Source organism: Penicillium robsamsonii (assembly GCF_028829455.1).
Source record: "Penicillium robsamsonii strain IBT 29466 chromosome Unknown utg000004l_segment0_segment0, whole genome shotgun sequence".
NCBI lineage: Eukaryota > Fungi > Ascomycota > Eurotiomycetes > Eurotiales > Aspergillaceae > Penicillium > Penicillium robsamsonii.
In genome coordinates, this window is record NW_026643222.1 from 1,244,825 (window position 1) to 1,271,857 (window position 27,033).

At 48.4% G+C, this 27,033-nt stretch overlaps 13 protein-coding genes across 13 annotated transcripts; 8 read left to right on the plus strand and 5 right to left on the minus strand.

The window, feature by feature from the left end:
* Positions 1-1,785: 1,785 nt before the first annotated feature.
* On the plus strand, positions 1,786-2,799 carry N7447_007977 (NmrA/HSCARG family protein; the record flags this gene model as incomplete). Its single annotated transcript, XM_057232239.1, has 1 exon — positions 1,786-2,799. The coding sequence occupies one exon, from the start codon at positions 1,786-1,788 to the stop codon at positions 2,797-2,799; it is 1,014 nt and encodes a 337-aa protein (XP_057084004.1).
* A 1,117-nt stretch (positions 2,800-3,916) lies between these two features.
* Positions 3,917-5,952, plus strand: N7447_007978 (uncharacterized protein; the record flags this gene model as incomplete). The annotated part of the gene is made up of 3 exons (XM_057232240.1): positions 3,917-3,997; positions 4,053-4,217; positions 4,279-5,952. The coding sequence occupies 3 exons, from the start codon at positions 3,917-3,919 to the stop codon at positions 5,950-5,952; spliced, it is 1,920 nt and encodes a 639-aa protein (XP_057084005.1).
* A 980-nt stretch (positions 5,953-6,932) lies between these two features.
* Positions 6,933-7,922, minus strand: N7447_007979 (cytochrome b5 reductase family protein; the record flags this gene model as incomplete). Its single annotated transcript, XM_057232241.1, has 3 exons — positions 6,933-7,477; positions 7,528-7,605; positions 7,664-7,922. 3 exons carry the CDS (start codon positions 7,920-7,922, stop codon positions 6,933-6,935), a joined length of 882 nt encoding a protein of 293 aa, XP_057084006.1.
* A 532-nt stretch (positions 7,923-8,454) lies between these two features.
* Positions 8,455-9,236, minus strand: N7447_007980 (Cysteine dioxygenase type I; the record flags this gene model as incomplete). The annotated part of the gene is made up of 3 exons (XM_057232242.1): positions 8,455-8,561; positions 8,619-8,877; positions 8,955-9,236. The coding sequence occupies 3 exons, from the start codon at positions 9,234-9,236 to the stop codon at positions 8,455-8,457; spliced, it is 648 nt and encodes a 215-aa protein (XP_057084007.1).
* A 1,315-nt stretch (positions 9,237-10,551) lies between these two features.
* Positions 10,552-12,033, minus strand: N7447_007981 (fungal specific transcription factor domain-containing protein; the record flags this gene model as incomplete). The annotated part of the gene is made up of 1 exon (XM_057232243.1): positions 10,552-12,033. The coding sequence occupies one exon, from the start codon at positions 12,031-12,033 to the stop codon at positions 10,552-10,554; it is 1,482 nt and encodes a 493-aa protein (XP_057084008.1).
* A 2,357-nt stretch (positions 12,034-14,390) lies between these two features.
* Positions 14,391-14,954, plus strand: N7447_007982 (carbohydrate binding domain-containing protein; the record flags this gene model as incomplete). Its single annotated transcript, XM_057232244.1, has 2 exons — positions 14,391-14,521; positions 14,594-14,954. 2 exons carry the CDS (start codon positions 14,391-14,393, stop codon positions 14,952-14,954), a joined length of 492 nt encoding a protein of 163 aa, XP_057084009.1.
* Positions 14,955-15,145: 191 nt separating this feature from the next.
* Positions 15,146-16,001, minus strand: N7447_007983 (DUF2458 domain-containing protein; the record flags this gene model as incomplete). Its single annotated transcript, XM_057232245.1, has 3 exons — positions 15,146-15,427; positions 15,478-15,517; positions 15,586-16,001. The coding sequence occupies 3 exons, from the start codon at positions 15,999-16,001 to the stop codon at positions 15,146-15,148; spliced, it is 738 nt and encodes a 245-aa protein (XP_057084010.1).
* A 522-nt stretch (positions 16,002-16,523) lies between these two features.
* On the plus strand, positions 16,524-17,457 carry N7447_007984 (cytochrome c oxidase assembly protein COX14; the record flags this gene model as incomplete). The annotated part of the gene is made up of 2 exons (XM_057232246.1): positions 16,524-16,833; positions 16,973-17,457. 2 exons carry the CDS (start codon positions 16,524-16,526, stop codon positions 17,455-17,457), a joined length of 795 nt encoding a protein of 264 aa, XP_057084011.1.
* An 874-nt stretch (positions 17,458-18,331) lies between these two features.
* N7447_007985 (3-deoxy-7-phosphoheptulonate synthase) lies at positions 18,332-19,556 on the minus strand (the record flags this gene model as incomplete). Its single annotated transcript, XM_057232247.1, has 3 exons — positions 18,332-19,327; positions 19,409-19,464; positions 19,514-19,556. The coding sequence occupies 3 exons, from the start codon at positions 19,554-19,556 to the stop codon at positions 18,332-18,334; spliced, it is 1,095 nt and encodes a 364-aa protein (XP_057084012.1).
* A 787-nt stretch (positions 19,557-20,343) lies between these two features.
* Positions 20,344-21,180, plus strand: N7447_007986 (uncharacterized protein; the record flags this gene model as incomplete). Its single annotated transcript, XM_057232248.1, has 2 exons — positions 20,344-20,394; positions 20,455-21,180. 2 exons carry the CDS (start codon positions 20,344-20,346, stop codon positions 21,178-21,180), a joined length of 777 nt encoding a protein of 258 aa, XP_057084013.1.
* An 835-nt stretch (positions 21,181-22,015) lies between these two features.
* On the plus strand, positions 22,016-23,018 carry N7447_007987 (uncharacterized protein; the record flags this gene model as incomplete). Its single annotated transcript, XM_057232249.1, has 2 exons — positions 22,016-22,162; positions 22,263-23,018. 2 exons carry the CDS (start codon positions 22,016-22,018, stop codon positions 23,016-23,018), a joined length of 903 nt encoding a protein of 300 aa, XP_057084014.1.
* A 654-nt stretch (positions 23,019-23,672) lies between these two features.
* On the plus strand, positions 23,673-24,914 carry N7447_007988 (uncharacterized protein; the record flags this gene model as incomplete). The annotated part of the gene is made up of 1 exon (XM_057232250.1): positions 23,673-24,914. One exon carries the CDS (start codon positions 23,673-23,675, stop codon positions 24,912-24,914), a length of 1,242 nt encoding a protein of 413 aa, XP_057084015.1.
* A 427-nt stretch (positions 24,915-25,341) lies between these two features.
* N7447_007989 (mitochondrial 54S ribosomal mL50 protein) lies at positions 25,342-26,753 on the plus strand (the record flags this gene model as incomplete). Its single annotated transcript, XM_057232251.1, has 3 exons — positions 25,342-25,877; positions 25,966-26,353; positions 26,409-26,753. Coding segments are annotated over 3 exons (1,269 nt in total), but the record flags the coding sequence as incomplete, so codon positions are not given.
* Between the last annotated feature and the right edge of the window lie 280 nt (positions 26,754-27,033).

Genomic DNA, 27,033 nt, shown 5'->3' on the forward strand with positions numbered 1-27,033 from the left:
GAATCTTTGGCTTGTTGAATTTTTTCTTGTTTTCAGAAGGGGTAGTTCATGCGTAGACAAAAATCATACATACCTTGGTATTATAGTACCTTGCCCTGAATTTTAATGGTTTCATTCTTTCCTTACGAGCACCATTCACGGCCGACCAGGCTTACTGTAATACTGGGTACCAACAGACGGCACTACGTAACCTCGGGATTGCCGACTACTACAGTGCAACCGATGAGGGGCTTCTATAGACCGTGTTTGTGCATTCAATCTACTTTTTGGAATACACAATGATGGCGGTCGCTATATGAAAGCTGAAGGCTCCTACTTCGGCTAAGTGACAGACATCATGGTGGATATTAAACAAGACAGCCTAGAGCTGCCACCAAGTCACACATCCCCGCCGAGCTTTCCCTTTTCGATGGCTCTTTACCCATGTGCTCAGATTGTACACGGACCAATAATTTGCCACGATCTCATTATAGCATGTACATGTTATTATGCACATATGGTCCAAGCATTAAATGAAAAACTCAAGACTGAGGTAATAAGGATCATATTAGCACAAGGACTTTTGATAGTATGCTTGCCCTTTATGTGAACCCAGATTGATCAGCTGTAGTACTCCACTTCTTCAAAAACCAAGGCATAGCCTCCCAGCTCCTTTGATCCCATGGTTGACAAGATTTACCAGCACGAGACCGGCGACAAATAAGTGCATTTCGTGTATAAATGTCCAACTTGAAGTCCCAGAGATCAAAGAGATCAGGCATAGCAAAACACAACATGATAGCACGCTCCCGGAGAAGAGGTATGGGAATCAAATCCAGACTGGCGTGATGAGGAACCAGAATTTGAGCCATCGTCGGCTGGAGGTGAACAGGGAAGGAGGGATTCATAGCTGATACTACCAGATCCCGGGGGTTGTCTTGCGCTGTGATTGGTTTGTAAAATGGGGACATGTATGTTAATGAGCAGGCTGATAGTTGTTCCACATCAAGCCCCAGACTTATGGCGTTTCGGAATATGGCTATCCACATGGTGGCTTGCGGAGTTTGCAGAGTATTCATCCATGGATCAACGGACGAAGTTGATAAAACATCATTTGTATGGCTGACACTTGAAAGTATTAAGGATGACGTATCGACTGACCTCTCAGAGTCGGAAACAGTGCCGGGTGTATTGTTTGATTCTGATTCCGACGATTCTGGTGGTGGTCGAGGTGCAAGTCTCCTTGTCTGCCTCTCATAGGTGTTTGAACAGTTTCGGGCTTTTCTCTGTCTCTCACCTAGAGACAGAAGGATTATTGGTCAGTGCTACGAGACTAACGGGAGCAGGGTCGACATACGATAAGCCCTTTGTGCAGCCCTGTTTTGTTCTTTTCGGGCTAGTGTGAGGACTCGCTTCTTCGGTCTTTTAGACGAGGGAGTCTCAGGCTGGTTCAAGTCATTGATAGGCGTAAGCATGTCGTGGCTTTCCAATCAAATCATGGCTAAGAATTAAATCAATGCTAGACCTGACTCTGTTGGAGTTAAAGGAGAATTTGGGCGAAGGATGGAGGTAATGCCGGCGAGACCTTAACCCCGTAACTCCGACCCTGTAAGCCACACTGGCTTACGCTTCTCATCCAATCAGATTACTCGAACTATATACGCATCGAAGACTGACATCAATACTTCCACCGGTCGCTATCAATCGGACAATATAAAATGGACAACATTTTGCTTCAAAAATGAATAAAAACAATACAGAATCAGCAACACTCCATTACAACCCACAAACCACCCACTGCAAACAATGGCATTCACAAAGAAGATCATCGCAATTGTCGGCGCTACTGGCACACAAGGAGCATCAGTTGCTCGCACATTCTTGCGCCTTCCAAACTGGCACGTTCGATGCCTTACTCGCAATCCAGCTTCCGAGAAAGCTCGACAGCTTGTAGAACAGGGCGCCGAGGTAGTTGAGGCCGACCTCAAGGACGAAGAGTCCCTACGTCGAGCCTTCGCCGGTGCAAATGCCATCTTCCTCAACACCGACTTTTGGCAACCCTATCGCGAGGCTCTCGCATCTGGCATTGATGAACTGACAAGTGCCAAGCAAGGCTACGAGGCAGAAATCACGCACGGCAAGAATGCAGTGAATGTCGCTGCTACCATTTCAACGCTGGAAAGGTTCATCTACTCGGCTCTGGGCCCAATGAACAAGGCCTCGGGTGGGAAGTACTCGGACTGCCACCATTGGGAGACCAAGGCACACATCGTCGACTACATTGAGACCCAGAAACCCGAACTGGCAAGGAAGACATCCTTCATCTACGTTTCTTGTTACATCAGCAATCCGTTCCTGTATCCCAAGTTTCAGCCGGAGAGCAAGCAGTTCGTCTCTGTCATGCCGGCTAGCAAAGCTATGCGCATGCCTATCATCGATACGGCTCGGTCGAATGGTCCATTCGTCAGGGCTTTGGTAGAAGATGAGGCCGCAGGGACGAAGTTACTTGCTTACGACGATTACATCTCTATCGAAGAGCTGATGAAGGTTTGGACTCGAGCCCTTGGAAAGGAAGTTGAGTTTGTTCAGACGACAATCAAGGATATGAGTGAAAAGTTTGGCATCCCGGTTGAGATTCTAAAAGGTCCAGCATTCGTTGATGAGTTTGGATACTCTGCCGGAGTGGAGAACATCGTTGAGCCTGCTCAATTGAAGTCTCGTGTACAGGGTCAGAAGTTTGAGGAGTGGTTGAAAAGTCAGGATGTTGCGGAGCTGCTTGGTTTGAAGGACTCGAACAATTGGGATGGGCTTGTACAATAAGCAGTTATCTAGTGAGGCTTGTTAAATCTATTCCTGTCTTTTGCTACTGTATCCAACAAAATGTGTCTGTTCATAAATATAATAGCGAATAACCCCTGATCCGGTATTCTATATAGTATCTCTACCCCGGAGAACTTAGAGCTTCCTTAATTGGGGCTTCTATAATCGTTCACTTAAAATGCAGAGAGCAAAGTACAGTAATTAATTAAAAAGTGGTTCGTGGGGTCAAGGTACATTTTGTGGCTTAAAATCAGAGGTGAAGCTTCATTTGCATAAGACTACATAAATAAATTGTGAGAGAAATTCGACATGTCTATCCACTCCCGACTAGACAAGAGTATGTACATATGGTACATATGTACTCCGTACCTACGGAGTAAAATATTGTACACCAACTATTGCAGGTCAGTGGATGACATATTTAACTGCACAACATAGACTGAATATCTGCTCCATACGGAGTACGGAGTAGACACAATGATATTCATAAGGATTTTCCTGCCGATCATCAAGCCTGACGGAGTGGAAACAGGAGAAACCCCTGAAGACTCCATCCTTCACCAGGTTTGGATAGAGTGCCAAGATGTCCCCCTGGACGATCTTCTGCTAATTGAAAGGCCGGATAAATCCAGTTACAGTTCAAGGCAAAGGACAGACTTCGAAATGTAGGCCACGCCATCATATCACTGAATAATAGACAAACATGTCCACAGACGAAAGGAGAAGAACTAGTGGAAATAACATCAGCCCTGAGGATGGGACTTTATAGGGCAACGGCACATGTTTTCTCCACTTAAAAATAGTTGCCAAGACTTTCATTACGTTGACTCGGCCTCTTCTCTCTTCTCTTTTGGCATCTGGGCTTCTCTTGGAGTTTTTTTATTCTTTTAATGTTTTTATCTGCTTTATCTTAATTAAATGAATTTTTATATCCTCTTAATTGCCTAGCGCTGTCGTTTCCCCCCCCCTCTTCACTGATGCCACTGACGACGACGACCGTCTGAATGTTTTGGCTGGCATCGGCTCTTATGTAGCTTCTTCACTCTCCTTTCCCTTTTCACTTTCGTTCTTGTTATAGGAAGAGTCGATCTTCCTAGCCATTCGTTAAAAGTCAATCATGTTTTGGGCTGCATTACTCCTGTTATCGGGTAATGCCGTTGCAACGCGTCATGACTCGGATTTGATGTCTTTTGTGACGGTGGGTTGAACTTTGACATTGTTGGAATCGAGTGGTTCTAATAACCAAAATCCAGCTCCCTGAAGTCCGAGCCTTAAAATGGGAGATTGAATACTACGACCGCGAGCGGTTGGCCCCCGGATACTGGTTTGTCGCGCCGTACGGGCAAATCAGCCCGGAGAAACCCACCATGAAATATCAACAATACCAAGTCGGACCCTACATTTACGACGACAGTGGCGTATGTCTCGTCCCCGAAACCCGGTCAACAAACACCAGCTGACTCGCTTCTGGCATAATAGGTCCTTATCTGGGCTGGAGCACCCTTGTACGACAATCAGAATGTCTTCGATTTTAAGCCGGTACACAACATCGGTGAAGACCCTTACTTGTCGTTCATTGTGGGATGGGAATATGATGAGTCCAAGAAGGGCCACGGCGCAATTGTGAACAACCATTACGAGGTGGAAAAAGAGGTCCAGGCTCTCAGCGATGTCCATGATTTCAACATGCACGAATTCAACATTATGGACGGTGGAAAGACTGCATTGGCTTGCATATATCGTCCCCAGATCGTCAGTCTGACCGATTTCGGACGCCCAACGGAAGAGAGTTGGGTCACGGTTGGTGGGTTTGTTGAGGTTGATATCGAAACCAGCAAGGTTCTGGTCCAGTGGGATTCATTCGACAAGATTGTTCTGCACGAATCGAACATGTTCCATGAGTCGGATGCCCCAGCTGGATCGCCCGGTTGGGATTACGTACATATCAATGCAGTCGACAAGAACGAGGCCGGTGACTACCTGATCTCATTGCGGTTCACCAATACCATTTACTTGATCTCTGGCAAGGATGGAAACATCTTATGGCGCTTGGGTGGAAAGGAGAGTGACTTCGAGCAGGACTTTACTTTCTCCAAGCAGCATGATGTCAAGTTTGTCTCGTCAGACGGCACCCACCACGTTATCTCGGTGCTGAACAACGCCTCTGACGAACGTGGCCAGGACGAGAAGATCTCCTCCGTTTTGTTCATCGAGCTAGACACAAGTGTTGTCCCTATGACCGCCAAGGTCATTAAGCGGATCAATCGCCCCGATAGTGGTCTCACCCGACTCCGTGGTAGCGCTCGCGCCCTTCCCAACGGCAACGTCTTTGTCGGATGGAGCGAGCGCGGCTACTCTAGCGAGCACGCATCGAACGGCGACCTTCTAATGACCGCCCGGTTTACATCAGACCGGTACTCAACCTACCGCTCTTACAAGGGCGAATTCACCGGTCGCCCCACTGCGCCTCCGGACCTAGTCGCATCCGTCTACGGTACCAGCAACGAGGACATGACGACTATCATCCACGTCAGCTGGAATGGTGCGACCGATGTCGTCCAGTGGAAATTCTACGCGCAGGCCCGCGACCACGGCCAGTCCGTACTCATCGGCACCACCGACAAAACCGACTTCGAGACCATGTTCATCGCCGATGGCTATATGGACTTTGTTTCTGCCGAGGCCATCGATGCCGAGGGCAATGTCATGCACACTTCTGAAATCATGCGCACTGGCACCCCACCCGACTGGAAATCCGCCGGCTGGGCTGGTTCTGGTTCCGGCCCTACTCCTGATGACCCCTCAATCATCGTCGCTGCCAACGATAACACGAATTCGGCGTCTCTCGCTGACACCAGTAGCGACAAAGCGGCCGAATTGATCAACGGTACCTCCACTGGTTCCGGCGACCGCTCAAATGTCCAATATGCCGACGCGAAGGAGGTCGCGAAGAACGTCGCCAAGGCCTACGAGGTCGTCCGCACAATCGGCAATCTCCTTATATTCATCATTCTAGCTGGCACTTTGGGCGGAGGCGGATTTGCTGTCTGGCGGTTCATGCGCACCCGCCGTGGCCGCCGCTACCAGCACGTCCCCTCTGGGGAGGGTCTCCCCGTGGAAGAATTCCGCCTCTCTTCCAACCAACGGTCTTGAATGTTTTGGCCTTTTTGCGCTTCCCATCTTGCATGATTAGCACTACGTTTGCATCGAATCTTTGCTCGCGAACATCACCAAGCCGGGCTTGCGAATTTGCCCGAGGACCGCGAAAGGAACAAAAAAAGAAAAAGAGGACTATCTGAGACCATTTGGTATATACCATTTTGGTCATGGCCGTTCCATGCATATCATACCCCCGTCTGGCGTTATTTTCATTCCGTCCTTGCCATGTGTACATATCATGCTGGTGACGTTTCTGCATATATCTGGGCTGTTTACAAACTGTTTTCCTATGGAGACTCGAGCTGAGCTCTGTGCATTTTTCTTCTCATTTTATGTATTATCACATTCCGGGATATATTTTCGGGTTCGTTTCGTTTCGTTTTATGAAATCCATGTCTCTGTGTATAGTATGAACCTCAAGTTCTGTTACATACCACCCTAATACCCCGTTCTTTGTCCAATATCCACACCGCTGGACATACACATTTGCCCTTTCCCCCTCGGGCGAATGGGAAACGTGGCGGTGGAGCAGACGAAGCTCATACGGAGTACGCCGAACAAACTAGAGAGATGGCGCGGCATGAGGCTGACGACGAATGTTCGTAAATCGGGAGGCCGCGTCATTATTTCCACTAGCGCGATACAGAATGGACGTGTAGCATTGGGCTTAATCCGTAGATATATCAGAATATTTGAATCAGGTCTAAATATCCGATTGATATCCGATTGAATATCCTCTCTATGAAGCAGAACAGGGAATGGGGGCTGGGAGCCATTCTTGTATAAGAGCCATATATCTCAGACCATCACTCTCTCTGGACACCCAATCGTTCAAGCGGAATGATCGGTATCTAGTAAATATGTGTCTTCCAATCTCTTATGAAATTTATGATTTGTTTTCTTTTCATATGCTGGCTAGGCCCAGGCCCTGAATATGAAGTATGCTACAATAATAGAACACGCAAAGCCATGAGCTAAAACCTCACAATCTGACCCTTCGCAAACCCAAGCCGAGCCAAAATCCCATTCTGGGATCTCGATCCAACCAACGAATCCTCCATAGCAGGAGGTCCACAAACAAAGACCTTCGCATCCCCATCGGCCTTCACAACCTCCCGCAACAGTTCCTCGGTGACATAACCCTTCCTGAAACCATCACCCTGTCCCTCCGGGTGACTGACTGTGTAAATATAGTCAAATCGGCCTGGGAACCGTGTCTTAAAGCTCTCCAACTCTTCTCGTAGAAGCAAGTCCTTCTCGGCATTGACGCCGAAGACAAGGTTGATTTTAGTTTTGTCGGTTGGGTTATTGAGAATACCCTGTGCCAGCTGGTAGATCGGTGTAATACCGGCTCCGCCTGCTATGAGGTAGACCTGCGGGGCTTGGTTCGGTGTCCAGGCGTGTCCTTTGATTGCCGCTGCGAATGTGAGGGTGTCTCCTGGGACGAGGGAGTGGATGTGGGTGCTCGCTTTGCCGTTAGGGTATTTCTTGACCATGAGTTCGATCTGGCCTTCTTGGTCTGTTATTTGTTAGTTTATATATGTCGGAAGTTGAGGGTATTGCTCATACTTAGATCGCTGATAGGTGTATATGGGCGTAGTACGGGGAACCAGCGCCCTTCGGGGCGGGATATGGTGAGGAGTGCCGCTGCAGTATGTTAGTATATAAGCTCTAATAGTTGAAGTTGGGTAATTCGAGTCCATACAAGTTAATGACAATCCGCTTGTGGCGTGCTCGTCTGGAAACTCAAAGACGAGTCGTTTTGTGTTGTGGTTTACATCTTTCGTGCTTTGCAAGCGCAATGTTGTAAATCCAAATCCTGAGAAGACTTTGGGAGACTCATTTGACTCTGCATTGGCTGTTGACATCAGACGTGATTGGGCGCAATAAGCTCCGACGCCTAGGAAAGTGACGGTCGCGGCCGACTTTGCTGTTATGGACTGGGGGATGAGAGCTTTGAACATGGTGAATCAATTCTTTAGATACATTCAGTCTACGGATACATCGACCAGATTAATATAATAATCTCCCATGCACATCGTTCTCGCGCTCTGTCCAAAGCCCGCAAAACCCGTTCAAATCACGGAGGATGAGCGCCGACCCCCGACATGTCAGACAACCTATGATATATTGACCAGGGAGCCTCATATGATCTACAATCGAATACTTTAAATGGAGTAGAGTCCGGCCTTTGCCAAAACCCGATGAAAAATTGAGGCTACATAGTTAAAGAGTCTTTAGTGCAGAAGATATGAAACGACCCCTATTATTCAAATCAACTCGTGGGGAACTTAGCTATTTATTGAAAACATTCATCAATTTGTTTTGAAATATATCAAATGACTCCATAATATTGAGTAGAACAACGAAATAGTATTGCCAGCGCCAGCGCCGAGCGAAATGGAATATGGTATCTGACGGGCTAACGGCGCATACAAAATAAAGAAACAAAAATACATCAAACCAGGCCATCACTTTGTCTCATCTCCGATGCCCTCATTCTTTCTGAGGAACGGCTTGAGCCTGTTGGACAAAGCTCGCCTTGCCTGTCACTTCGTTGTAAATATTATATCCATAGTCGGCAGCATTAGGTGGGGTATATACTAGAAAACACCCATCAGTATTCAATTCCCATGTCAATTTTGTGGTCCAACACTTACAGTGAAGAGAGACAGCAACCTGGTCACTACTCGGGTTATGAACGCGATGTAGACCGATATCATCCGAGATATAAGCGACGTCATTCATGGTATGTCTCGTATCAGACTTGATTTCCAATGGACCAGCAAGATCAGAGTCCTGATCGGGGACGGTGTAGATAGTCTCTTGTAGCGTGCCAGCTAAGACCTTCATGATGCAGTGTGCATTGGCATGGTCATGGACGGGGGAACCTTTCCCGGGGTTCCAGACGAGGAGGAGCTGGGATATGGGGTTAATCTCTAATTCGCGGTATCTAATGTTGATAGCATCTAGCTAACGCTGGGAATAGAACTCACGATATTTGCTTTCTGGTTGATGTTTTCAATAGCATTACGCGTGTAATTCTTGCTGGTGTCGTTGTAGTAAAAGCGGGCCCAGTCGTTCGGATCAGAAATATACTTTTGCACCAGCGAGATCAGGTATTCGTTGTCGACGTCTGCGGAGGAAATACCGCCACTCTTGCCTAGGTAGGCCTTGATGTCTTGTACGAGATCATCCAGGCTGTACTGGGGTTGGTAATGCTTGTTTCCTAGTGATAGGCTGGTGCCAAGTGGGACCAAGGGAAGGACAGCGGGCATTGTGGATGGAAATTTTAGAGATGTTGGAAAGAGATATGGAAGAGTATGGGAGCTAATGGAGAGGATTCATGGATGAGTTATATGGAAGCAATTCGTATCTGTTCCCCCCTGAATTCCTCCGTGCGATCTCAATTATAAAAAGGATCTCAATCGCCGATTGATCCAATGCCTTGCATGCCAGTGCCCCAGACCGATTACAGTCTCGTCTGATAGTACCCAGAGGCCTGCACGGTATTTCTTGGTGACGAGTAATACATGTTAAACAAAAAGGGAGAAGATGTTGAGAATGCTAGAATGCTAGATCCCTAAAACCCGTATCTATTCACAGTACAACCGTTGATATTCCCCCAGAATTGAGTGGGACTTGAAACAACCTAGACATTTTTTTAGACACGTCTTTCTAGTTCCTTAATACATTTCTCTCAAGTTTTCAAGTTTTCAAGATTCAATGTAAAAACTGCTGGCGGGATGAAATTAACACAGTCGCCAACGCCATGGTAACAACATCCAAACGTAGACATGCAGCTGCGGTTCAACTATCTGGTACTCTCGTGTGATTAATGATGTAAGATTAGTCCAGCAGATGTACATACTAATGTGACTTCGTAGATCAATGCATCGGCGAACGATTTGAGCATGTAGCAGATCCCTATGTCATTAACTGTGAATGTCAAGACACAGAACGTTATCACGGTTATCAGCGGATATTCGACCAACGCAGACTCAATGAAGGAATAGTCGGTGAGTATTCTGGCCATTATCTCCCGATGTATAATTGTGTGAGTGGGAAAGGGCATAGGATTATACTTCGTACTATCGAACCCTTTTACTGTAGAACACGAACTGTTTTGTAGAACACCAGACTCAATTGATACCATTTTCAACACCGAGGTACTTCGAGAAACAAGTCTCTATCTATCAGATGTATTTATTTCTATTCACGAGAAATGTCCAGTTGCCGCACAAGATGTTGCTATGCGTGGCCTCCCGAATGGAACACCGAGGGAGTTCCAACGGGCCAATCAGATATCTCATCGGCACGGTCGGCGACTCGAAAATATCCAGTCGGCGTTTGACATATCAAAATTCTCTACTCCGTACATACGGAGTAATGTTTGGACCCCTATCATTATTACGTATCATTGGCATTCACTTAATAGAGGCCCGATACCTGATCCATAGCTTGCTGCATGAGGCCAGCTGATATTTACCCTAGAAACTATTAGGTAAAAATGACAGCGAGCGGAATAAGTTCTTTGTATCTTTCTTCTTTGAATATATTGAATTACCACATTGGCTCCCGGGTATAACCGATCTAATTCATATCAAAATCAGGAATAGCGCTGAAAAACGAGGCATTATAACAAGTCGGATCGATAAATGCTGGGGAAAACTCCGGCGGCATGAAATCATGTCCGTCTGGCATAACTGGGACCGGATTTGCACCGGTGCTGGGTTGTTCTTGGTCATTAGGCGTTGTGGCTGACGGGGTGAATCGATGTAGTGGTTCTGCATTCCACTTTTCCATCGAATCCGACAAGACTTCCGCTGCAGAAGATCGAAGAGCATGGTATAGGGACTCGGCCAGTTTCCATGTCCGCTGGGTGCTCTTGAGACATCCTAGAATGAGCGTGACACGGTTGCAGTGATGGTCGAAACACTCCTCGGAATGACTGGTGGACGTAGCGAGCTGGATGAGTCCGCAGAGAGTCAAGGCGGGGATGATGAAGGGCGTGTGCTTTGAGACATTCGGACAGACAGATATGGAATCTGAGATACGCCTCGAGGCCTCTGTTGCTTTGATACTATGAACTAGACGGGTGAATGTTGATGAGAGCTGGCCAGTCAGACCAGGCCAGAAGCGATCATCTGGTTGGGACTGGGACAACACAGATGGAAGATCACTTCGGGGTAAGTGGAGGAGCATGGCGGCGTAGGCTATTGTCAAATGCGCTTGAAACATCATCTCGTCCACGTTGCCGTATGAATCAACAATGTCAAGCTTTTTGGGTGGTAAGTGGTTGATCCAGCTCACGAGTGCATTTTCGACAGCTTGGAGATGATCCCGGTGACAGTCGCGTAATCGGTTTAGAACAAGAACCCGGCATAATATTGTCGTAGCCTCGATACGATAGCTGAAGGATGAAAAGACAGTGTCCTCTGCCGCGAGGATCCTCCGCTTGAACTCGATGATCATACGTGGTTTCGGGATATCACCTCCACAATTATATGCTGACTCTTCGCACGGCAAGGCCACCTCAGGTGGCACAGTGCTACATCGAAATGTCGTGGTTTTGAGGGGCACTGCCATGAAGATATCGGTGACGTATAGTTCCCACCATGTACGTCTCATACTTTCGGCTTGAAGCGATCTTTCGGGGTTTGTGGATGAAGCGAATGACCAGCGATTCATCCCGAGCTCCAGGGAAATATCAATGCTATGAGAGAGGGCATCCTGTGCCTCCGTCCATTCATCGCGGGCGTAGAGAGCAATGGAATATAGTAGCCAAGCCTGGACCATGGAAGCCGATCGATCAGGGTTTGTCTTAAGCTCAGCCACTACTTGTTCCTTGTATGGCTGGCTTGGAATAGAAGCAATATAATGAGAGCCCACAAAATGGACAACTAGCTGTAAGAAGTGAGGGTAATTGTGGTCATGATATAAGGAGCTGGGCACCAAGATCGGATGTGCGACATGGAAATTTTCATAGTACAGCCGAGGCAGGCGCTCGTCATGGAGCGACAGTTTCCTTGGTGGTTCCACAGGTTGCTGAACGGGAGCATTTCCCGCAAGCATCACTGGCCAGGAGACCGGCTCAGTGGGAATATCGAGTCCTGTCTGCCTACCTGTCTGCGAATCTGGTGGAGTCTGCACAGGGGCTATTGGCAGAACAGGGCCCCCAGACTGATATCGGGTCTAGGATAGAATTTAGTAATGATTATGAAGAAGAAAGAGGAAAACTGACATTCACATTGACGGTTTGCGGGTGGCGTTGATATGGACTCTCAAGTCGGGATTTCCTGCGTCCGCCCCTTCGGGAGGGTAGATATTGACAGAGAAGTCCATTTTGAACACACCGCGAACACGATGGTTTGCTGGCGTCACATTTAAGATGCTGCTTTCTGCACTCGGTACAAGCCAGTGAGGCTAGACCACTTGTTTTTGTCGATCTTGTAGGAGTCATGCTAAGAAATGGTGGAATGAAGAGTGACGTTTCAATCCCCGGCCTATCGGCGTTTGGCGGGCGGTCGGCCGAGGCATTCCGACAGTTCCAGATCAAAGAAAAATTGACAGATTATTTGGTTAATTTATTAGGTGCTTTTGTATCGTTGATATAGGAAGTCTGGACAGATGGACAGAGAGACAGGTATACATCGCTTTCAGGGCTCCCCCGGGGCTCGAAGCGCTCCCTGAGTACCCATGGACGGGAATATATCTACAGACAGACGACACACACAAACGCCATTCTGAGGGGACTGGATGTTCATCTCTATTGAAGCATCCAACCCTGTATGTGTATGGTTTCATCGGTTTGATAGAATGTCACATTTGGATACTAAGACATGTGAGTTTACTATGTGTTGTCTCTATGCGTATGACTACATATAGTTCAGTAAAAGCTTCGAGGCTATTAATTCAAAGATATCTAAAAAATCATTTGCTCTCCTCGCTTTCTTTGCCAATAATTCGTAGACTCAATTAACTCCGGCACTCCACAAATCACCCACGGCCATTTCTTCAAGAATTCCTTCGTAATTCCCGACTTTTTGGATCCGAAGACTCTCTTTACACAGGAGCTTTTCGTTGAGATATCCCAGAATCCCATGACATCGACGCTAATTGACCGTTGTCTGGCTCATCGCGGGCAGTAATCAGGCTGTCATGCATTCTAGGGATGGCGGGGGCTTTCGCACTGTATTTGCGTCGGCCGTAGACTGACCGGCAGCTTCGTGTCGTCGATATACCCTAGTACGTGGATATTGAATGGGGATATTGTATTCTCCGATATCCAATCACGGTGAGGTGTTATCTCAAGGATGGAGAGATATGGGATAAATGCGTGGTATACATTTAGCTTGGTGAGTGTTATTAGGTGGCCCGCTGTAGAGGAGCCTCGGGCATAGTTCTCGAATGAAAATTGTGAGGAGACGAGTCATTCGGTAACTTGATCACTTTGGGGAAGCTTTCGTTTTCATGTCTTTGGGTTAGCTAATTGTCTGTGTATATGGATTTCTCACCAAGAGGGATGGCATTACACATACGGTAAGCTCTTTAATTCAACCGATTCTGCAGCTTGGATTGCTACCGGGAATAATTGAGGCCAGGCAAGTCGTACACTTTGCTATGGCCTGGGATTCAGATCGAGGTCACCTCCATCAGACCATGATGCCAGAACATCCCGATCTAGTTCTTCCCAGTGGCGCCCACCTGTCGTTTACTGTACGGGAAGGAGGGGAGCCACCTCCGGCTTCAAGCTTACCAATAAGCATGTTAGCTTCTACGTAAGTATACTTCCAATCTCTTATTACTAGATATTCTGACGTCCATTATTAGACAAGATATTCCAATCCTAACTGTGAAGCCCGGTGCCAGCTTAGCCTGACAAAGCTCGACTGGTGTGATTGGGGGACCAAGGAAGACCACGTTTCCACCAAAGTCACGGTGCCATTCTGGGAAACTTCCTCGATATTGAAGCCTAGTGGTAATGATGGACGGCCTTTGGTGGTAGTGGCATCTTCAAACCCTGTTGGTATAAACATACTAGCTTAAGGCCGAATGGTGTGGGGTATGTAGCAGTGTTCGTATGATTTATGCTGCCTCAAAAGATAATAATTTTACAAATAAACTTACCAATACAGCAAAGGAATCTGGTGGAAAAGAAGCCTATGCTAAGCATTTTTATGGTAAGATTAATATGACCCTCATCAATAGGTCATGTTTCAACGGTCAGAGTATGGGGCCCCGAAGCTTATTAAGACCCTAATGCAAGCTATTTTTGTAAAAATGGCTATATGTGTAGCCCTATTTGTAGATCATCAACAGGCCCCGCAAAGGTGTCTCAAATATAAGCCGACGGGCTCACCCAGGTGCATTACAAAAGCAGACGGATTGTCTTTTCTTTCGTTACATTCACAGTTGCCATTCTAATAATCATGTCTCTCTCATGTAATGCCGTATCAAATCCCTCTTTTGAAACCGGCGTCCTGGGCCCATGGCATCCATCCGCAGTGAATGTGGCCAAAATCAGCAACGGAGCAATTGCTTACAGTGGTGACTATTACCTGTAAGAATGTCCATATATGCATCCAGTCCAGCCAAGCTGCAATATCAGACACTAACCAAGTGATATGCACAGTGATCTCCAAACCGCAGTAGGAAACCGCGGCAACACCATCTCCCAGGGCCTAAGACACCTCAAGCCTCACACGGAGTACAAATTCAGTGTTCAGGCTCAAATTCCATCGCCTTCCGGCTCAGAGTATTGCTCGGTATATGTGTACATGGGCCGCAATGCAACAATCGGCAGCATTGCCTCGGCGCAGCTGTTCAATTTTGGGAAGTGGACAGAGGTCACAGGGAGCTATGTACCAAAGAGGGAGAATGATATCCTGAGTATTGTCGCTGCTTGTGATTCGGAGGATTCGTCAGTTACAGGACATGTTTTGCTTGATGATGTTAGCTTTATCCGGGGTGATTGTGCGTATGGTTTAGTCTAGGAATGTACTAGAGGGTTTGTTTTGTTACGCATACATACATTGTAGAAATTCTGGTTCAAATAACTTCCTCTTTAGGTATAGATTACAAATCAAGAACTTCCATAATTATATCATTCTCGACTATAAGAGGACCTATGTCATACCAAAAAGGATGAGAATCGAGGATACGTCTCGGATTCTTAGAAATCTCATTATTTACACAGATCCTCGAGCAACTCCAACATGCGTTGCTGCAACTTCACAAGCTCAGATTTAGCGATAGGCGATGAGTTCATTCGGGTGGACTCGGTCTGGCTCTGTGGCTGTGAGCCTTCTACCTTGGATGGAATATCTTGCACCAGATCCTTCCGAAGCGTAAAGAACGGAATATCCAGACCGCGCAATTCGGCAATGATAGCATCTGCCATTTGCACGGCTGCCCTATGAACCTTTGCATCGTAGGTTGCAATCTCTGCGGCAAACTCCTTTTCGGTCTAGTGGAAATCAGTCAGAGTGAATAAGTAAAGCGGTATTGAGAACATACCGAGCCATCGTCCTCTTTTACCGGGGCACCGATCGACCTCCTTATTTAAGTGTCAGTTATCAGTCAATAGTAAAATATCACATAGCAGTAGCATAGAGATAAACCCACAGGACTGCATCTAGCTCCCTCTGTTTCTCAGGGCGACCCTGCTGCTGCTTCAATAATGCCTCGCGGGCATGGAACCATTGTTGTTCATGACGGTGTTGACTTCGGATCACGCCGCGAATGCGCGCCTGAGTCTCTTCGTTTTGACCCACGGTGCGCATCACATGTCGTAATGCTGCGGGCCAAGTTGTGATAGTTGACGAGTCGGATGTAGATGTAGAAGTGGCGGATGGTCTCGTTGTCCTTGACTGCGGCGGTCGTGGATCCTCCGAGGGCTTAGATTGAGAGGATATGATTTTTTGCGGTAGGTTAGGTATGGGTATATGTTGACTAGTGCTGCCCTGACCCTGAGAAGCTAGACTAGACAAAGTGCTGAGGACTGAGTTCAGGTCCGAGGCATTGTACGAGCTGTCTCCCATATTGAAATAGTAGTCTCCTGATAGAATTTGAAAGATGTGTAGGTTCATCCAAAGGTTTCTAATCAATATACCAACCCTAGAAGTCTTAGTCGATAGTAAGGATTGAGAGTGGCGAGTGAAGACCGATGTAGATGTGAAGTGTTCCAAAGACAGTCGAAGGATACATATGCAGAGTAAGAATGGAGAAGGGGTGTGTGTTTAGAGAGGCCAATCAATTTCCAAAAAAAAAAGGTAAGTATAATTTATCCATTGATAGCATGTAAATTACAAATCCCCCCAAATTCAGAAGTGAGAAATAACAAGATGAAAGTCATATCAGTTGAAGCTGTTGAATGTCTTGGCGCATCTCCCGTGCTGAATGAAAATTTACCTTCCAACCTGCAAATCCCCCGGTTTATCAACTGCCTCCAGCTCCATCACCCCACCACGGCCCTCCAATTGCCTCCAGCCAATTGGCAGTATTAATAATTTGATTCCCAATCCCTATCTTGAGCTCTCCCCCCGAAACCGGAAACTCCCAACATGTCCCGATCCGCCGCAGACGCAACGCGGTTCACGGCCACAGGGCCCTACGCCAACTCCAAGACCGCCGGCGCGTACCAAGCCCCAGACTTTGGCAAGACCTCCAACAAGAAGCCCTCACCACAGCAACTTGGCCCCAGTGGTCAACCGGAGACACCCAAGGAGAAGGTGGAACGACTGCGAGCACAGGCACGGGCTGCACGGAAGGCACAGGCAGCTGGCAGCGGTACGGATCGATGGATTGAGTCTGGGCGGAGATTCGCCAATAAAGCGCACAAGGGAATGGTTTATTCATTGATTGCCGCGTCCGGTATGTTTCGTCCAGAATATGAGCAAAATAGCAACACAACATACGATCCCTTCGGAAATCCGAGTCAGCGATGACAACCAACGGAACCCCTCCAATTGACCCCTTCTGGAATTATACTAATCCTACTGGGTTATACTAGGTGTCTGCGGTGTTCTTACAATCTACTCGATGGTCTCGCTCACGCTCTATAACCGTCGCCAACGCACGCTTTGGATCGCAAAGGAACTCGAGACTCTCAAACAGGCCGAGATGGCCTGCGCCAACGGTACCGCAACTATTGAGCAGGAGGAACTCTTGAAGAAGGAGAGGATCGGTAATATTATGAAGCAGAAGCGCGAGGAGGAAAAGGCACAGAAGCCCTGGGCCAAGGCAAAGCGATTCCTCTTCGAGAAGCTCAACATGGAAGACACCGGAGCATCTGCTGCACCAGTCTTGGCTATTGAGGGTGCCGACAAGTCTCAAGGCAGTGTTATGGAGGCCGTGCAGGCCAAGCAAGCTCTGGATACTGCTGCGGCTAAGACCGGCGCTCCTGTGCCCGGTCAGTTGGATGTGATGGCTGAGAATGTGGAACAAGCTGCGAAGGCCAAGACATCGAGCTGGACTAGCTGGTTGACTGGACGGTAAATTGGTGTCGCCTTTGGTCCTCCAAGCAAACAAAACGAAGGAAGGGCGGAATAGATGGGTCGATTGACATAATCTAGACCCATCTCTCCCCCTCCGGCCTTCACTTCTTGCCATCTGCCATACTTCTCTTTTCTCTTGCATTGCAAGCTGCGATCTTTTCTCGCGGCCTGCTTCCATTCTCCCAGGGGGTTTACGGCGTTTTATGCTTTTATCTTTCTGGAATGTGTTCCTAGTCAGTATAGTCTTTTCCTGATACTCCGAAGGGAGTGGACGGGCGGGCTTCCATGTATATCGTGTACAGTACATAGATCTGCTTCTATCTCATTTCTACTTCATCAAATCCCACCTACAATGTAATCTATGTGTATACTATATGTAGATACCACCCACCACTCCCATTATCTAGTAGGTTACTTAATGATTTTCACCGAAATAGACTCTGATAGCCTAGATTTGCGCACTAATCCCCAAACAGGGAACCCATCCGGAGAAGCGCTTTGCCGCGGCCACACATGATCCATGCATGTAGTGGAGCAAGGGGAAAAAAGGATTCTTATAAGTAAACGGTAGATCCCAGAAAAATATAAAAAGCAGATCCAGTCTTTGATCATATTCCTAAAAAAAATTTTGGCCAATCCTCAGTCCCAGCCCAACGCAAAACTCTCAATGTTTTTGACACCACATTCACACATGAATCCCAAGGGGGTTTCCCAAGGAACAAGGAAAAAAAAAAGGTACAAAGGAAACCGCTCAAAACCCGAGAAAAAGAAACAGGTACCGAAACGAGGTATCTATGCCAGACCCGTTCTCCCTCCCGTCGGAAGAAGGGCTATGAAAAGCAAGAGACAGGGCATCTATAGAAAAAGACAATCCTCTATTGCTGCGCCTTCCGGGCAGCGCGACGAGCACGAACACCATCGGCAAGATCCTCAAGCACCTCGACTGTCATCTCCCAGTTGATGCAAGCATCAGTGATGCTGACACCGCGGAGAAGAGCCTCAGGTCCCTCGGGGGGAACCTTCTGGTTACCCTCGTAGATGTTGGACTCGATCATGACACCGATGATGGCAGTCTCACCCTCACGGAGCTGGTCGGAGACCTCCTTGGCGACAAGGGGCTGGTTCAGGTGGTTCTTGTTGGAGTTACCGTGCGAGCAGTCGACCATGAGGACCTCACGCTGCTTCTTGGAGCGGAGAGCCTCGCGGGCAGCGCGGATGCTCTCGCGGTCATAGTTTGTGCCTCGGTTGCCACCGCGCAGGATGACGAAACCGTGCTCGTTACCGGCGGTCTTGGTGATGGCAGCAAGACCCTGCTTGGTTACGCCGAGGAAGCGGTGGGGGTGCGAGGCGGCGCCGATAGCGTCAACAGCGACGGTCAGGTTACCGTCGGTGCCGTTCTTGTATCCGATGGGGAAGGACAGGCCGGAGGCGAGCTCGCGGTGAAGCTGAGACTCGGTGGTGCGGGCGCCGATCGCGCCCAGGGAGATCAAATCGGCAAGGTACTGTGGGGAGATGGTGTCGAGCATCTCGGAGGCGATGGGGAGGCCGGTACCGGTCAGGTCGGTGTACAGCTTACGGGACACGCGCAGACCCTTGTTGATGTTGTAAGTCTCGTCGATATCGGGGTCGTTGATCAGACCCTTCCAGCCGACTGTTGTGCGGGGCTTCTCGAGGTAGGCGCGCATGATCACGCAGATGTCCTTCTCCAGTTTTACGGAAAGCTCCTTAAGACGGCGGGCGTACTCGAGGGCGGTATCGGGGTCGTGGATGGAGCATGGTCCGACCACGACTAGCAGGCGGTCATCGCGCTGCTCAATGATCTCGATTGCTTGATTCCGACCGGCGCGGACTGTTTCAATGGCACGGGCAGGCTATACAGACGTTAGTTGGTGTTGCCATGGCCCCGCAAAGAGCGGGGTGAAGCTGAAAGAAAAAAAAAAAAATCGACTCACGGCAGGAATCTCATTCTGCAAGAAGTAGGGTGACAGCAATGGATCGTATCCAAGGACTAACGACGATTAGTATACGCAATTGAGCTGAGGGAGTGTTCCACATACCACGACTGTCCTCGTTGACTTCGTGAGTGTTAATGAGAGGCATTTTTGATGTTCCAAGAACGCTAGTGGTTGATTAGTATAAATTATAGATGATTATAAAAGATGATTCTCTAGAATCGAAATCCAATTTAAATTGGCAGAAATGACTCACAATTTTAGGAGAGTTGTCAAGGGGAAAAATGGAACAAAGAGGCAAAAGTGGGCCAACAGATTTCACGGGTCAAGGGATGCTTTATACACTGGAGACTTTTCTTTACTTATTTTTAGGGCTTACTGGTTTTAAAACATAAAACTAGACTACATTCTACTCCGTATGTACTGTACACTGTAAGGGTTAGATCTGGCCTGTCTTGTGCATATTTGATCCAATCACCGGGCCGGAGATGACCACAGTCAATGTTATACACGTCCGACTGCTTTTACACCGACAGGACTATTCTCTATCTGCTGACCTGCATATCATGTCATGTACTTCTAATATTGTCATACTAACTAGCAAGCCCATTCATTTTCTTATACGTGATTGATCAAATCAAAAAATGTTGGATGTATCATATAGTCCTAATCGGGTAATGATCAATAAAACAGAACAGAACAATAGAACTATAGAGCAACTCAATTGAGTGAAGAGCTAACAAACACAATGAAGCTAATTGACATTCAGAGATTTCCTATTGTTCTCATAAAATAGAACACATTCTAACATGGAACTCCACTATATAATCAACTTCGGACTTCCAACGCTTCTTTCTGACACGCTCGCGAACTTTCGAATTTACCTTTGCATGGTTATTCTGAACTATACCAGGTACTCCCTTTATCAGGTAACGATGGTTCCTTCCAAGCGAGCCCTCGAGGGCCTGGAGCAGTCCAAGAAAAAGGTTAGTCAACTTTATATCTAACTATATATTAATTATACCCCAGCCACTAATTCAAAACAGCGAGTTTGCCGCCCTGCGCCACTGAATCTCAAATGCCCACCCATGCCAACTCATCTGGCCAATGGCGATAACCTGTCTCCCTTCCTGGCCGAGAATGGTCAACCCTCGCCAATTCCCGCAAAGCTGTTCAGCAATGTGTTGAAGATCAACGAAGCCAACACCAATCAACTATCCACCAAGCTGACCCCACTCGCCAATGGCGATGCTCTCTCTCCCCACCTGGTCCAAGAAAATGGCCAGCTCTCGCCCATCCCGCACACACTCTTCAACCAATCTCTGAATATCAGGGAGTCATCCGAGGCGCCCACCCAGGGCCCATTCCCTTTCTCCGGCACAGACAACACCCAGCCAGCCGAGTTCAACCCTCGCCTCTCTACTCCCAACGATGGGGCATCGGGCATCGTCAATGTGGACTGGCCCCTGCCGTACACTCGCACCGTTGGCCCAGTCAACGAGGACGGCTACGCCGTAGTCACCCATACGTGGTATGACTACAGCTCGATGAATGAGAGTACTGCGACGGACTCGTCCTCGGAAAGTCCTCGCTCGTTCCGCTTCAATCCCCGGTCCTTCCCTGCCCCCCGTGTCCGCACCCGCGTCCAGTACTTCGGCCGGCCTGATGGTGCAGCCCGCCGGAAGCCCCGCTTCATCATGGGGTTCCGTAGGGGCTGCCCTCAGTGCCGGCGCCAGGTGCCTGGACACTCTAACCATCTCATCTTCCGTTGAGATGGCCGGCTCACTCCCCCCTCATAAAGAAATGAGGTTGAGTTGACTTCTGAGAATGAAGTGAACGGCCCTGGTGGCCTCATATTCAATTCCATAGTCTTTGTTTTAAAAACTAATTTCTTGAACTGCTCAATTCATTCTCGTATTGCACCGTATACCTCAATGTCCGCTTTTCTAGACTTCGCTCTTGATAGTTATGAGTCTTGACATCTCTGTTCACGTCTAATATATGAGCGATGCTCTCAGCATCATTACTATAGTGTCTCTCCTTTGATGTGTCAACCTCTAGAAAAACAGCAATAAGCTGTCGCATCCACATAAATGTCCATACTCATTACGCGCCTATAGTGCCTCTACTTCGACATACACATTCCTAGTGTTTCCATTTCAATACACCCTGTTATCAAGCGCATCTCTGTCAAACCGTATTATAACTACATAACTTGATGGCATGGGCATAGTTCCTAACCTAAAAGGCGGGACAAACTGCGGCTCTTTGTTCTACGTCAAGGAGATATAGAATCCGTAAAAGTAGGCCTCGATTCTTATTTTGATGCGTTCAAGACATTTAATTCTTTAGTCGTTATAGTGTTAACATTCTACAATTTTTGCTAAGACATGAAGTATTGACTCTTGCATAGTCAGATCTGGACACCAGGTGTTTGTTTGACTGTGATTGCCCTCTTTCCATCTTCTATTTATCTTTGTTGTCAATTGTCCCTCCTGACTTTTATCTTCCTTCTCTTTCTTTCTTTCTTTCTTTCTTCCTTCCTCAATTCAACTCTCCGGTTGACTGACTACACTTTTCTTCGCTCTTCAAAAATCATCTTCAGCCATGCCTTCCGTGACTGGAGGTGCTGTTCCTGTTCGCATCAACACAATGAAAAGAAAGGATAAACTGGAAACCGAAGTGTCGGACTTAGCCCGCGTCCCTCGAGTGTCACAGATACCCCAGAAAGAGAAGTCCCACCATCCATCTCAGGTAAGCACTGATCCTGACCTCGGGGTCACACTGGCATAACTTACCTCACCTTTCCCCCCTGCACGAAGACCATCTTCCAAATACTGATCATTATGGCTAGGAAATGGAGGGTTGTGTTCACAGCTCTACTGCACATGGTCCACGCACCAAGGGAGTTTCCCGCCACCATATAGCTGGCTCTCCCGCGCAGAAGGACGGAGAGATAACCCTTGCAGACCGCCGCTTCCGTGCCGAGGACGAGTATCCTGCCCACTTCACCTTGCCGGAAATGGAAATCGACATCGGCTCGTGGATGTGTCTTGCATGTCCCACTTCGACCAGCAAATGCCGAGACTGCAAGCAATACGAAGGCCATGAAGACTCCCTGATCATCGCTATTCATGGAGAATGCCTCACCGGAAAGTTTGGAAAGCGTTCGGCAATCGGAGTGTTCTATGGGCGTGGCAACGCCTGCAATATCTCCTCGCCCATTCCAGGCAAGGGTGACCACTTTCACACGACCCAAATCGCCGAGTTAACCGCCTGCCTGCGGGCATTGCGCAATGCAACCAACATCATCGAGAAACGCCGCAACATAACGCGCAAGGGCAATGTCCTCATGCCACTAAATACCTTCGTGATCAAGACAGACTCCGAGTACCTCGTCCGCAGCTTGACGGAGTGGTTGACCAAGTGGAAGAACAACGGATGGAAGACTTGCAAGGGCGTTCCGGTTGCTAATGCGGAAATGTTCAAGCTGGCAGAAGCTGGTATTACAATGGTTGAGATGGTCGTCCAGGTTAAGTTCTGGCTCGTGCCCAAGGAGAACAACCTGGAGGCTACTTGCCTGGCAAATATGGCGTTCATCGAGGGATAAGCAAGGGGAACCATTCATATGACAACCATCGGGGTTATCAATCAGTTTATCCCAGAATCCTAGAATATCCATATCAAATCCAAGATATCAAATTCAGGAATGTCTCCATCTATCCTCGGCTTCTCTGCTTCCAAGTGCCGATCCGAAATGGCTGACATAAGCATCCGATGGGCTCCAGCTCAGAGCCGACGTCGGGCTGTCTGTCATTTGGAGTATTCAGTATGGTAGAATGTTCAGAGACACTTTGTAGAATCCATTAGCATGACCTAGGAGACTAGGCCCTGAGGGTATACTAGAAGTTGGAGCATCAACATCTAACTTCTCCCCACATTTCGCGGGAAACCGCTTAGCCGATCTCCAGTGCCGCGGCGATTCAACGGTACTGAGCGACCAAACTACTTCCGACCCCGGAATTTTGTCCGGCATTTTCCTATAAGTAATTATGGGGTCCCGGGGTGGTGTTTGAATGGAATTGTTGTCTGCTTCTCTGTTTTCTATTTCTTGCATACTTTAGCCTTTGTACAGATGTGAGTTACTACCCCAGAGCATCATATTCAAGTCCAAACTGACAGCGCCGAGAAGACCGGAAATACCATTGACTCTCGGTATACAACTTTCAATTAATCTCAAATACTCCAACCAACCTACGCAATTATGGCTTCGCCAATTCCCCGCGGTCTCCGCCAAGTACTCCAGAAGTCCCCCAATGATATCGTCATCCTCTCCTCGCTGCGCACACCCGTCACCCGCGCCAAGAAGGGTGGTTTCAAGGACGCCTACCCAGAAGAGCTACTCGCCAGCGTGCTACAAGCCACCCTGAAGGCAAACCCAAACCTAGACCCCGCCCAGATCGACGATGTTCTCATCGGTTCCGTCCTACAAGAACTGGGCGGCGCGAAAGCCGGCCGCATGGGCCAGATCCACGCAGGCTTCCCTCACTCCGTGCCCTTCAACACGATCAACCGCCAATGTTCATCCGGCCTCGCAGCAATCACAACAATTGCAAACGGCATCCGCGCCGGCGCAATTAATGTCGGCGTCGGCGGTGGCATGGAATCTATGACCCGAAACTACGGCTCCCGTGCAATCCCCACAGTCCTCTGGCCCGAGCTGAAGGAGTCCCACTCCCAAGATGCCCGCGATTGCATCATGCCCATGGGCCTTACCTCCGAGAACGTCGCGTCGCGCTACGACATCTCCCGCGCAGACCAGGACGCTTTCGCCGTCGAGTCTCACGCGAAGGCATCCGCAGCCCAGAAGGCAGGTCGATTCGACTCCGAGATTATCTCCGTCACCACCAAGACACTCGACCCCGCAAATCCAGATGCCCCCGCCAAGGAAGTGACCGTCTCCCAGGACGACGGTATCCGCCACGGCCTGTCCCTCGAGAAGGTGGGCGCCCTCAAGCCCGCTTTCTCGCCTACCGGTGCCAGCACCGCCGGTAACAGCTCGCAGGTTAGCGACGGTGCCGCTGCTGCTTTGTTGATGCGTCGTTCCACTGCCGAGGAGCTGGGTCTGTCTGGCTCTATTAAGGCGCGCTGGGTCGCGTCTGCTGTCGCGGGCTGTGCCCCCGATGAGATGGGTGTTGGCCCTGCGGTGGCCATCCCCAAGCTTCTGCAGGCTGTTGGTATCGAGGTTCCTGATGTTGGAGTTTGGGAGATTAACGAGGCTTTCGCTTCGCAGGCTCTCTACAGCGTTCGCAAGCTTGGTATCGACCAGGCGAAGGTTAACCCTAACGGTGGTGCTATTGCCATCGGCCACCCCCTCGGTGCTACTGGTGCTCGCCAATTGGCTACTCTGCTGCCTGAGTTGGAGCGCAGTGGCCAGGAGATTGGTGTTATTAGCATGTGCATTGGTACTGGTATGGGTATGGCGGGCATGTTTGTCCGTGAGTAAATTGTTTTACTTCATTTGCATAAAATGTTCTTTCTGTCTATTTATATAAGTAGTATGGTACCAGCGTTGCATGTGTATATACAATTCGCATACTATGAATGATTCTTTTCCCGTCCGACTATAGTTTGTAGCCTCGAAGATTTGAGGTTAGGATTTGAGAAAGTTCTGAGGTGTATCATACGCTGAGTAGTATACTTGCTGGTAGTCAAAATTAGACCTGACTCTACTATATCTTTTCTTTTTATGGCCTGCTGGTATTGACGGTGTTGCCATGTTGTACAGGCATGGAAGATTGTTTCAATGTTCTCATTCAACATCGGGCAGGTATTTGAGAGTAGAAAAGCAGAAAAAACATAGGAAAACTAGCATATACAGTCTATCGCCGTAATATGATTGATTTGCGAGGTCAAAGCCCTGGCCTTGTAGGAGCGAGGTAAATGCCAAGCATCAACATCACCGACACGTGACCCATACCTTTCTCGAATTTGTTTCTCCGTCCAGGCCCTCTCCGCCAGCTCGACGCTCTCAAACAACGTTCGCGCCCACCTTAACAATGCGACCTTCAATGCGCCTCCCTCTGCGGGAGGCAAACTTTATCTGTTCCAGCTGCAGAATTGGAGCCACCCCCCGTATCTCGCCGCTCGGTCAAGTCCGCCGCTATGCCTCCGAGGAGCCCGGAGTCCTCGAACGCGCCCGGCGCAAGCTTTGGGGAACCGACAACCCTCCCGGCCCAGCAGACCCCTACTCTGGAAGTCAGATCATGCCTGGGTCTAACATGAGTCCTGGAGAGTCCAGTGCCGGAGAGACCAAGGCAGATGAAGCATTCAGTCTTCAAGAGGGTGAAGCACCATCTAAAGAAGTTGATGAGAGCCTCACCTGGGAGGGAATGCCCAAGATCGGTTATCTCAAGGAGCAAGAATGGCGTATTAGGGGGTCTAATGGGGAAGCCGATAAAGTCACACCGTACGTTCAATCCGAGTTTCCAATTCTCTCTGCATGCTGGTTTGATTCCTCAATGGATTTGCTGACAATGTCCCCCTTGATCGAACAGATGGTACCACAACCCAGAACCTGTCCCATACGTGAAGGCTGCGCATCAAGCTGCCGTGGAGATTGGTTTGATGCAATTGTTGGGGAAAAAAGTCACCGTTGTTAGCCAACTCCACTCGCGAGAGATGCAAGACCAGCTCGACATGGTTAAGATCGAAGGCGATTCTAGTAACTGGGGCGACTGTCTCCGGTTCCCCGACAATAAAACGATGGAGTCCCTTCTACAAAATGTAGCAGGGCCTGCGTACGGCGAAGAAATGACTGAGGTCGCCTTCAAGAAGCAATTGGAGAAGATCACATTGGAAAATCGCCTGTATGACCCAGAGACCAAGGACCAGAAGAACAGCCTCAATTCCCTGTCGCTGGCTGATGGAAACATCAAGTTTGCTGTTCGTATTCCCCCTTCGACCTTCATAACCAACATCACTGACAGCCACATCTTAGTTCTTCGGCCGCCTCTCCAAATTGACCTCTCAGCGTATTTCCGACTCTATCATCTCTTCCACCACTACTGGAGAGGTTTTCACCGCACAGGAGGAACTTCGCAAAAAGACTGCCAGATTGACGCCTGTGATTCTCCATGAGCTTATGGACAAGAACGGCGCCGCTAAATTGTCTAATGTAAAGATTTCCGACGTCCGTCAGACTCGCCACGACAACGACGAAGATCTTGGCCGCAAGAAGGTTATTGTTTCTGCGCTCTACAAGGGTGGTTTGATCAGCAAGGCCCTGGGTCAGAAAAAGCTGCCGCCTTGGAAGCAGGCTAAGAAGACCGAGGTGAATGCCTAGGCCTTTCTGAATGTTTTGTAGAATGTTGGAGGCGTCCTTTTCCTTTATCTAAGAGCAATCTTTTGTACATTAGAATTGTTGATTGAATTGCATTTTCGTCCTTGTTTCGTTTCATCATGTCAAATGAGGTCAGATAATTGTACAGGTTAATTCTGGAATGTACGGTATGGCTACCAGTCTATTGGTGCATACAACGCTGTATTCACCATCAATCATTGAAGAACGGCAAAAGTTCTGCGAACTCCGAAAATAAAACTCCCCCCATGATCTTGTGTCACAT